At 49.4% G+C, this 12061-nt stretch overlaps 1 protein-coding gene across 1 annotated transcript in view; it reads right to left on the bottom strand.

The window, feature by feature from the left end:
• F11R (F11 receptor) overlaps positions 1–12061 on the bottom strand; it is a 14795-nt gene that overhangs the window by 2218 nt on the left and 516 nt on the right. Inside the window, exons 2-4 of the mRNA XM_006907875.3 lie at positions 704–772; positions 490–597; positions 144–290 (exon numbers count right to left, since the gene is read on the bottom strand). Coding sequence (XP_006907937.1) covers positions 144–290; positions 490–597; positions 704–772 — 324 coding nt within the window. The remainder of the gene's footprint in view (positions 1–143; positions 291–489; positions 598–703; positions 773–12061) is intronic.

The following is a 12061-nucleotide window of genomic DNA, read 5'->3' as shown; positions in this document are numbered from 1 at the left end:
GCCTCCCTCCCTGACCACGCCCTTGTCAGGGGCTGTCCCTTTCCCAGAAGCACTGGGACTCCGCATCCCTCACTCCCCAGCATCGCTGGAGGATGAGTGCCCGGGCCCCAAAGCCAAGCCCACCCGGAGGACATGGCACGTACCAAGCACAATGAGCTGCACGCTGACCTCCCCGTAGGTGTTGCCACCTTCATCGGAGACCATACAGGTGTACATGCCAGTGTCTCCCCGGGTCACAGAGTGGAAGGTGATGCCAGTGTTCGAGAAGGTGACGCGGTCCTCGTAGGAAGCTACGGGAGCGAGAGGGCGGAGCAGAGTGAGCCCGAGAGCGGAGAGGGCGGGTGATGGGGGCACCGGGGCCCTGTGCGTCCCAGGGAAGGGCAGCGAGAAGTCCTCGGGGCCCTGAGTGCCGGGGCGCCCCCTCCCCCGGGATCCGGGATGATGCCACCCCCCACAACCTAGGCGGCGGAGGGGGGCGGAGGGACTCGCCCGTGATCTTGTTGTTGTAGCACACGAGGCTGGTGGTGTCTCCGTGGGCAAACTTCCACTCCACCCGCGGGGACCCGAAGCCGGAGTAGGAGCACAGCAACTTGGCGGCTGCGGGAGAGAAGCGGCGACAGACCCGCGGTCGGGGAGTGGGCGGACGTCCTGCAGGTCACCAGGGCTCTGCCCCGGCTTACCCTCCCCCCTCCTCCCAACTCACGTTTATTCTCGGCAACTCTGACTTCAGGCTCAGAAGTGTACACTGCGCCCCTACCCAACGCCAGGGAGCCTGCGGAGGGGGTGGGGGCGTCAGGAGCAGCACTTGAGCAGGGCAGAGGGCTGGGATCCCAAGGTGTGGGGAGTCAGGGATCCAAGCTCCCCGTCCCTCCCCTCTCGCAAATGCCGCAAATGCCCTCTTTAAATGCTGCTTGCTGCAACTGCTACAATACTTCTTTTATCAACAGAAAGAAAATGTTTCTTTCAAATGCAATTTATCTCCTGGTGACTCCCAGGAATCTAACTGGGTTCCCACTAGACTTCTCAAGGCCTGAGCAGGGGGAGGGGGCGGCGGGGAGCGCAGGGGGCGGCGGGCGGGCAGGGGCCGCCGGAGGGAACACAACCCCTGCTCCCGCGGGGGCGGGGTCTGTGCTTTCCGAAGCGTTTCCACCTGCACTGAACCTCTGATCCTGGAAACGAGCAGGACAGGTCAGCAGGAGCAGCATTACTGTCCCAACTTTCGGGGACGGACTGGATGACAAGGAGTCTGAGGGCACACAGCTGGTTCTGAGATGGAGTCGGGACCAGATCATGCCATTAGCATCCCCTCCCACCCAAAGTCCAGGGGAGGAGGAGAGGATGGGCGGGTAGGTGGGGGGGGGGCGTCGGTGGCGGGGTGGGGAGACAGTTGAATTCAATACCATGGAGCCCAAACCTTCCTAAATAAGCACCAGGACACAGGGCAGGGGTGACGGCTCCCACACACCGCTCTCTCATGCTAAAAGCTCACACTCATGAAATGGGCTTTATTTATGGCCTTGGGTCAGAGTCCTGTTTTTCTTAGACAAATGCAAGCACATTTTCCTTTATTTATTAATTACTCACAAACTAAATATGGCCTCTGGACCTCCAGGGCCCCCTTCACTCATGAGGAACATGAAAGGTTTGAACTGGATGCTCTCTAAAGTCTTTTAGGTTCAAGGGTGGGGGGCATTATTGTTTACCTTCATTTATTCTAATTTGACAAACAACACTGTGAATTAGTCTGGGTGACAGTCTCTCCTCCAGTTTACAGATGAGAAAATTAACTGTTTAAAAGGCGAAGTGGCGGCCTGAGTTTACACAGCTAGGAAACAGCAGAGCTGGGATTGCCGAGCGGTTTACTCCCACCCTCCCTTTCCCTCCTCAATATGCCGCACTGTCACACGCCACGCTGCTTCTCAGAACAGCCATTGCTTTAATGGACGCAAGCTATGTCAAAAAATCTTTTTGTCAAAAATCAGGCCCATTTTATCTGTAAATTCTAATATTACCTTTTATCTATATATTCAGCATTACATTTTAATGTCAAATCTATAATCAAGTATAATGACAGATACAGAAATTAAATCAAAGAGCCTTTACTAAACTGAAAATTGAGGACATGGAAGTCTCTCACTCATCAGTTCTCATCAAGAATGCTGATAATGAAATGCTTTGATTGTTGTCCAAGTCAGCTTTCTCTGCTTTAATGACTGGAACTGTGTTTAAGACTCTCAGATTTTACAGTTTGCTACCTGTGATGTGTACTGTGATGCTCGAACCAGAACTCTCTTCAGAAAGAAACCGTTTCTCCCAGCCACTGGGAGGAAGGCCCTGGGTCCTCAGCCCTCTGTGAGAGTGGGCAGAACACTGCCCTGCCCAGGGCTGTGCCCCAGCCAGCACCTCCAGGGCCTCATCGGTGTAGGGGACGGATGTGTAAAGCCCTCCATCGCGGGACTCCCCTGAAGGCCCTTCCTGCCCCAAAGCTCCCCAAGGGGCAAGCAGGCTGAGGCCTCGGGGCACCAGTGCAACCCCGCTGTCCCTCTGCCCAGTCCTATATCCTTCCCCTCCCTTCCATAGGCACTCCTCATAAATGTCTTGGAACAACAACTGATGACTCAGTCAGCTTGCTGAGAACCCAACCTGTGACACCACCCAAATAAAGAACAGCTTCAAATTAAACAGAAACTAGCCTTTGAAACAAAGGGCCACACCGGGAAAAAAAAAATATCATAGCACATGAACGCGATGACTATTTCTGTATTACCTCTGGCTTTAGCTAAAGTCCTTTCCTGAGTCCTCTCAGGTATCAGATCTAAAACACATTCAAGAATTACACCCCCCCACACTCAAACACCAGGGGCTGCAGACACCCTCCTCCTCCTCACGAATTCCGACTGCCACGGCCCAGTCCAGGCTTCCCTTCTCTCGTTTACAATACAGGGCCCTTCACCTCAGTGCCTCCCCCGACCCTGGGGTAGGACCACTGCCGTTGGCCTGAGCCTAAAGGCTGCACGCCACGCGGAGTCACCGCCTCAGGACACCTCAGCCATCCTGGTCCACAGTCTCCTTCTCCGTCCTGAACAAGCTCTGGAACCAGACTGCCTCCATTCAAATCCCATCTCTGTTACTTACTAGGGTGTGGCCCAGGCAAGCCACTTGCTCACTCTGAACCTCAGTTTGCCTGTTTGTAAAATGGGGATAATAAGAGTTTCTACATCAAAAGGCTGTCGTGAGAGTTAAACAAAAGAATGCAAAGTACTTACAACAGTGTCTGACCAACAGGAAGCAGCAAATAACCATTATGTCTTATTTTTTTCACCGTCTGTACACACTTCTTTGTCTGACTTCGATGTTTTCTTCAATATAAATACTGCCTGAAAAATGTTTGCACTCCAGCCCACCAAACCGTCTCTCCTCTACCACTGTAACTGCCTTGGAAAGACTCTTTTCTAGAAACTTCATGGATAGGCCGTCAGAACTGGGGATGTTCCCTCCCCGCACACCTTCTGCATCAGCACACGATGGTCTCCCCGCACGCTGTCCTCATCAAGCCTGTTGTCCCTCACCTCATCTCAGCCCCTAACCTCGACCCTAGACTTGGCGCACTGTCCTACTAATAGACGAATGTCCTGCTGATGCACATGGTGGACCCAAAAAGAAGGAAATTTCATCCTTTCCACTGTGACGTTTAACTTACTCCAAGTTCACAAGAAAAGCTACAAAGTCAAAGGCACGGACAGATTTTCGGCCCTTCCAAGTGCAGAAAACCACCCCTTAACCTTGCAGCCCACTCATCCTGCTCGCCCCCTCCTCCCTCTCTCCACACGCGGGGGAGTCGTCCGCACGCAGTCCCTGGCCAGCTGACCCCTCGGCCTGCTGCGGCACGGCCGGCCCTCGCCTCAGAATTAAAGTTGCTTTTACTAAGGTCACGAATCATATTCCTCATCTCCAATATGCTTAGATTGTAAGATGATGTAACAGCAATTTACTAAGAGCTTCTTGGGGGAGTTTTATATTAAATATATACATAGGCTGTAAATCACACGCCAATTTCCGAAACATTAAAGTCGTCCTAGAATGGAGAGCATCCAGTATTTGCTTTTTCGGTTACCTTCTGTAGCCTTTGTAAGACCGCTGGTCACTCCCCACCTCAGAAGTCACCCGGCCCCCTTGGCTTCTGCGTGCAGCCCTCCTGGTCCTCCACCACTAAGAGTTCCGTCTTAGTCTCCTTGAACTTGGCTTCCTCTGTCTGTCCCTAATACTATGATGGCCAGCATTCCATCCTGGGCCTTTTCTCCTCTCTGTATTCTCTTGGAAAAATCAAATGCAGGCCAGAATTCATGAACGTCCATGCAGCACACGCCCCCGGCACTGCCTCTCGCCTGAGCTGCCACCCCTCTGGCCATGCCTCCCATCACCTCCTGCCTGGTCCACTCCAGGCGGTGGTACCAGCATTTACTCGGTCACTCAGACTAGAAATCAAGCACCACAACCTTCCCTTCACTCCACGATGTCATCTCCCAATCGCCCTCAAAAGGGCTGGGCTGCTCCTCGTCACACCCACTGCCACTTCCGAGTGCCGCCGTCATCTCAAGAATTGTGATTGGTCTCTAACTGGTTTCTTTGCCTTGTTTAACCTCGGACCCGCTGGATAGCACCCTCTACCCACTGCCTGAGGGAGAGTTGAGCTTTGCTGAGCACTTACTACACGCCGGCACTGCGTTGAGCGCCCTGCGAGCACCATCATTCGATCCCTACAGCAGCCTCGGGCTGGGTGAGACTGTCATCACCACCTTCATTCAAGCTCCAGTGGCCGGGCCGAACTGAACGAAACAGTCCCCAACGCGAATCTAATACCTGCCTTGAGCTTTCACTGCCTGTAAGATAAAATCCAAATTCCTCAGTGAGGCAAGAGAATTCGGCAGCACAGACCTCGCGATAGGCTTATCATCTTCATCGCCCTTTCTACTCTTACAATTTACCCTCCGGCAATACGAAACTACATGCTTACAACTCCCAGCAGAGGTCGGCTGTTTCATACCATGCTATTCCTGCCACATGTGACACCCTTTCCCCACGTTCTTCATCTGGCCGGCAGTGACTCATCCACAATGTTTTCCAGGAAATGCCCTACCCTCACCAGAGCCAGGTGAAGGCCTCTGCCCTGGGCTTCCAACACCCGACACAAAACACGGTCGCAGCACGCCCCACGTCAGGACGGCACCATCTGTGCATGTGTGTCTCCCTGCCAGACAGGAAACCCCCAAGGAGCAGGAACCACATGCTACTTATTACTGAGAGCACTCAGCACTAAGCACGAGGCCTGGTGCAAGTCTGCACTCAGCAACACAGAGCCTTAGCCAGTTAGAGCAACGCAGGTCAAGTTAGGGCACCCCAGGTCCTGCACTGCAAGGCGGACTTTAGGGTATGTCTACAAATAAGCCCATTTTTTCAAACTGGCCAATGGGGCATGCCCAAATGAAGAAAAGAACAAAGAGGATTCAAAGCCCAATCTTTAAAAAATTTTAATACTACCAAAGGTGTTTTTTTTTTTTGACTTCAGTACTCAGTAAAAAAAATGAGTGTCCGATTAATCTTTTTTTTAAAGTTAGCTTCATAACTTAAAAATTATATTTTTAAATTTGCTTCATAGTTTTAACACAAATTTAAAGTTCTCTGCGTATGGGCCATTTCCACTTGCCATTCTGCAAAAGGCCTGGGCTGCAGCGTCTGTAGGTGTCTGTGTGACAACAGCAGAGGCTGGACCCCTGCATCCCTGCGATGAGCCAGTCATTCCACTTCTGAGTATTCGAAGAAAATATTCAAAAAGATATATGCACCCTCATGTTCATTGTAGCATTATTTATAATAGCTAAGACATGGAAACAATCAAAATGTTCATTAACAGACAATAAGATATTATTCAGCCATAAAAAGAATGAAATCTTTAACTTCATCAGTAAAGGAATGGAAAAATAGAATGTGCTATATTCATAGGATAAAATGCTGTCAGCCGATAAAAAAATACATATCTAACATGTATTCTTTTATTTATTTATAATTTATATATGAATAGTTCTCAAAGCATCTTACAGTGAAATAAAATTTCTGAAAGAAAAAAAAAAAGGAATGAAATCTTGCCATGTGCAACAACATGGATGGATCTTAAGGGCATTATGCTCAGTGAAATAAATCAGAGAACAAATACCGTGTGATCTCACTTATAAGTAGGGTCAAAAACAACATAAACGAGCTCAGATACAGAGAGCAGATTGGTGGCACAGACTTTGTGGGGACATGATGCACAGCACAGCGAATAAAGTTAATAATACCGTATTGCATATTTGAAGCTGCTAAGAGAGTTAGTTAACCTTAAAGATTCTCATCACAAGAAAAATTTTGTAATTATATATGGTAACTCTTGTTAACTAGACTTACTGATCATCTTGCAATGTACACTGAAATCGAATCGTTATGCTGTACATCTGATACTAATATAATATTGTATGTCAATTGTATCTAAATAAGAAAAAAAACAATTAATTTAAAAAGCAGGATCAACAGAACTCTTGAAGACCTTTATAAGGCTTGTCTCATACATCATATCTGAATTCTAGACACATTACTGACCATGACCAAATGAACAGAATAACATAAAATAGAGAATAACAGAAATAGAATAATAGCGGGAGCCCTTGTACCATCTAATCCTCGCAGTAATGCTATGAGATAATCATTACTGTTGCTGTCGTGTTACATATGAGTTAAGTGGGGCACCAAAATTAAGTAATATGCTCTAGGTCACAAAGCTAGTAAGTGGCTGAGCTAGGACTCTCACCCAGGTGACCTGGCCCCAGTACATGATATATAATGATACGTTATGTAATTATATGAAAAACACATATTGCCACCCCAAAGGCCATGGCAGGTCAGTTTGTAATGGCATAGAAATATGTTCAAAATGTAAAAACGGTATGTAGAATGTGATCCTGCTTTTGTAAATAATAAAAGCTACCTGAGTATACACATAAAAAAATCTCGAAGAATGGGTTCCAAACACTTGACAGTGCACAGTCTGAGAGATTAGACGACAGGCAGCTTTTGTATGGTCTACGCTTGTGTAATAAATAAATATGTACTAAGTGTTTTAATTTAGAGAAAAGCACTCGGAAAGGAGAATAAAAAAGAGGGGAAAATCGGGTATATCACAAGAAGAAAAATAAAACAAAGCCAGGAAAAAATGGCAAAAACAAAGGCAAAAAAAAAAAAAAAAGATGATAAAGAACAATGGGAAATATCAAAATAGTGGTAGACCAGGAAGCACTGAATGATTAACTAAAACTTTACAGGTGAAATGAGGTAACAGATGAGTAAGAAATATGAGATTATTACACCATCAAGATCCTAGAGTATCTGTGTGAGTCTGATAAATTTCAAGGAGAGAAAAAGGGCAGGAGAAAGCAAGAACACAGGTCACCTGGCTGAGAACAGGAAAGTGGGAGGGAGGAACGGCGCAGGGGCCGGAAGTGGCAGAGGTGGTGAGCCAGGCAGAGAGGGAGGCGGTGGTTCGGGCACGATCACCCTAGTCCATCACAGCATGTTCTCACACAAGCCCATGAGAGCTGGTGGTGCACAAACCTGCACGACTGCGGATACAAGTCCTAGAAATTGCTGTGTGTCTGAGTAGTGAAACGACACGGCAAACTGTATTTTCCAAGACAGATGCACCTATCAACGTATCGCTCTCCTTCGTGTGCTTCTCTTACACTGTGACTGAAGTAGAACCTAAGTCCCCTCCCCTTAAATCTGGGCAAGGTCTCGTGACTGCCTGGACCGGGGAGTGATGGCAGATGACACCGAGCTCCGTGAAGGTCAGTGCCTTGCGTGTACTCGCGCTAAATTCTCACAAAAACACTGTGAGACAAGACTGCTGTTACCATCCCATGTGACAGGCGAGAACACTGAGGCTTAGCACAGTTGCCCAAAATCACACAGCTCCAAACGGCCAGGTGGGAAAGTTAACCCAAGTCTGTGTAATTCTGAAACTCCAAAACTATTACGCTCCATACACGGCAAAATATTGTTCAAATTCCCCTTGATTCATTATGCTTTTCCCCAGTGAAAATTAATCTCTCCTCAACTTATAGGAATGTAGCCTAAGAAAATAATCAAAGGTAAGCATAAAGATGCATGAACAGGACGATTCGATGATATGTAGTACAGCGAAGAGAAAAAAGCCCAACAAAAGGTGAACAGTTGAATTATGTTACAGCCACACAGTAGAATACTATAGAATGGGTTTTGTTTAAAGCATGTTTTGCTTCAAATAAATATGCATATACCGCACATTTATTCAGAGGAAAGACTAGGATGAAACACCAGCCCTAAGTGTTTATCTCTAAATAGGATTATATGTAATTTTATTTTCTCTACATGCCTCTGTTTTCTCATTTTTCTACACTGAGCATGTATCATTTCTTAATTAAATCCTTTTTCTCATCTTTTCCCATTCTGTGCTTCCAGACACTTTGTACTTTGGTGACAGCCCCTGGCACACTCTACTCCATGTTTGGTCGATATATGTCTGTATTTCCTTGATAACAGAGAAGCCAGTTATGTTTGTACCCTCCCAGCTCCTAACACTGCTTTGCTCCGAGAAAGTATTGTGGTGACAAGGTGGTCACAGAGGGGGAAGGTGTCCAGAATCTGAGCCAAACCCACTACAGGAAAGCTCTATTAAGGAAGCTTTGTTTTCTCCATGCACCCTAATTATTAGAATTCTCCTTAAGTTGACTTCTTGCCAGGAGTTTGTTTAAATTTTTTTTTTTTTTTTAAAGGAAGGAAGGAAGGAAGGAAAAGGAGGGAAACTAGCCAGCCAGTCTCTGGTTTTCTCTCAGAATTCATCCAAACATCCCTCTTGACGTGTGAGCCTCATGGGTGGGTCCCTCCAACTGTAAGGGGGCTGCAGTCATGGAACACGGAGGACAACACAGGGCCTGGGAAAGCCACCAACAACAGATGCCCGGTGCACCTCAACGTGGGCTTCCTCCCACCGCACGGCTGGTCCCCTCACAGCTTCCTGAGAGCAAGTTACTCGCTTTCGTGTCCCTAACATCTGGCACAGGGCATACTAAACACTAATGTTTACTGGACTGACAAGTGAGTGTGACGTCGTGGCACAATTAGAACCCAGACCTAGGGCTTCCTGTGGAGACAGAACTTACTCCCTGAGGTTGGGGGTACAGACAAGGAATGTGTGGGCAGAGGTAGGCTCTGTGAGCCCAGCTCCAGGCTGCACTGAGTATAAGCAGCCACCCTTGGCTGCACTTCCAGTGACGTCAGTCGGCGGGCCCGGCCCCTTCGGATGGCAGAAAGTGGTAATAGATGCGTAGGACAAGAGGCTTTCGCTCCACCGCTCTCCTGTCTGCTCTTGGCAGAATTTCTAGTTCTACCTGCTCAGCTGCGCCCCTCCCCTGCCGTTTGCCCACCACATGGAGAGGGTGCGCCTGCCTGCTCAGCGCGCACACCACAGCCTGACATTCAGCTTCCTGCCAGCCAGCTGCTTCCTCCCGTGCTGCTCCCACAAGCTGGACTTTAGACAGAAACCCTGCTTATCAGGGAGGCCCAGGCAGGATGAACTCAAGTTTTCAGTGCCGCTCACCACCGCCCATAATCCCTCACAAGGCTGAAACCTCTCCACAATTACATTGCACAGGTTGGTCATCCAGACCTTTCCTGAACCTGTGAAAAGGAAGCAGGTCTAGTTCCGAGATCCCCAAGGTCTTGTCTTCAATGCTAACAAATGTGAAAAACAAGCTCTATTATTTCCTAATGCATCGCATAATATGTGCAGCTTTTAAATCTATCTTTGAGCAAGGCTGTCAGCCATTTCTGTGTCCACAGAGCAGGTACCCCTTGACTCAGCTGACTGGGGGCGCGGTGGGGGTCCTAATGGCCAAGGCCACAACACCTGCAACGCCATCATGAAAAGCTCTCCAGGGTACATTAGACGAAACGAACAGGTGAAGGGTGCAATGAAACGTATCCGTGAGCCTCTGTGTGTAGAAGGGGGAACAAATGGGTGCTGACAGACACCTGCATCCGTGTAACCAACTCCGGACAGATATGCACGAAACTGCCAGGAGGCTGGAGTGAGCAGGTACAGGGTGGGAGAGATGGAGACCCCACTCCTGTAATGTCATTTTGATTCTCGAACGACATCAATGTATTAATCAACTCTAATTAAACAAACTTAAAAAAAAAAAAAAACCGCAGCTCTAACTCAAACCAAAACCTGGCAGGCTCAGGCCGCCCTCCCCGAGGTTCCCCAGGATGGGGCTGGGCCTTTGCTTGATGGTCAATCGTATTTTGACCCATCTTCTCTCTCCCTGAAAGCAGACCCACAATGACGAGCAGCCCTAGAGAGAAGAGGGAGGACAGATGGGCATCTGTACCTACTTCTGATGTCCCAGGTGTAACAGGACCGATGCCCCTACCTTTCGCTCTGGCCATCTGGGGCCTGTCAGGGTCTCTCCCAGCTTCCCTGGACATACCTTACTGGGGGAGCACTCTTTCACCCTTCCAAGGTCTGAAGGGGATAACAGCTGCCCGATACTGCCTGCCTGTGGGTGTCATGTAGCTACTGTCCCGGCTGACCCTCAGGAGGGGGGAAGGCAAGTATTCCTGCTCCTGTTTTACAGATGAAAAGACTGAACTACTAGCCTAAGATCACAAATAAGGCAAAGAGCCAAACCAGACTCCAGACGGGTGGCCTGCCTCCTATTTCCTTCCTCCGTGTGCCTATCCGATCGCTCCCCCCAGGTCCAGCCTGCTTTAACTGTTACAGGGTCAGTTCCTCCATCCCCTGGACCCGCGACTTCCCAGGACCCATTATCCTGTCAAGCTAACGCAACGCCACCTGGGGCTGCCTCTGAACCACTGTGTCCTGATTCCCTGAGACTCGAGGGCCTCCCCGAGCTCAGAACTGTGCTATCGCAATTCTTTCAGAGCCAGTGTGTAATTACTGTGTGATCCAGAAAATGAGGAGCGAAAGAAAGCGGGAAGGAAGGACGCAACTCCGGGAAGCTTACGAGCCTGACGAATACAGTCACAAATAGAGTCACTGGCTCAGAAAAAGAAACCCAAAGGTTGGGAGCAGGGGAAGTGCAGGCACGGTACCGGGTTGGCAGTCTGCAGTACTGGGCACCACAGGGAACCCAAAAAATGACCACGCAGAAGTAAGTAGGTGGGGGGCGGGAAAAGAATGGAAACTGAAGATAAACAGGAGAAGGAAGTCAGGAGACTGAACTCCCAGGCCCTCCCGTCCTTCCAGAAAGTCGCGGCCCTTCTTTGCACCTGCTTCCTTATCCAGGCGACAAGGGGAGAGCTAGGTTTGCCTCTGTCCAGTCCAACCCAAGGGTTTATGTTTCCACCCTAAGGGACAAATCTTCTGTGACAGAGTCAATCTGTCCATGGACAGGGAGTCGATCTCCAGACTTCGAAACTGAGCAAAATGAATTGCCTTATAACTACTGATATTGCCTGTAATTGTTCGTTTCTTTTAACACTTCCTAAGAAGGACCTGGAGGGAAAAACAGTGATTCATTCAGGCCACGTACTGACACAGCAGCCACAGAAGCCACGCGCAGACCCTGGGGAGGGGCTGACCCAGGCCAGCCGACGCCGCACGGGGCAGGACTGGACAGAAGCCCCTCCACGCCAGCGGAGCGCAGGGTTCTGGCTCCGAGCAGGGTCCAGCCCACCAACAGCCGGCCCCGCAGCCCCAACCTGACCGCCCGGTCAACGACACGCATTAAGGCCCCTGGAGGTAGTCGTTTCAGAACTGAGCTTTGCGTGCGGTGTTCTGAGAAATGTCAGTTTTGTTTCTTCAGACTCTGCACCCGGACACGTTTCCCAGGGCGGCCACCGCCACCCAAAGATCTGGGGAGCAAAGAGACCCCTTCGGCAACAGCCCGGGAGAGACGCCCCCGCCCCTCCATTAGACTCTCGGGGGCCCCCGCGGAGCGGCTTCCAGGAGCCCAGGGAGTTGGCGGCGACC

The sequence above is a fragment of the Pteropus alecto genome, unplaced genomic scaffold (genome assembly GCF_000325575.1).
Source record: "Pteropus alecto unplaced genomic scaffold, ASM32557v1 scaffold101, whole genome shotgun sequence".
Lineage (NCBI taxonomy): Eukaryota > Metazoa > Chordata > Mammalia > Chiroptera > Pteropodidae > Pteropus > Pteropus alecto.
Note: the sequence above shows the minus strand (reverse complement) of the source record. Positions and strands in the feature narration are given on the sequence as shown.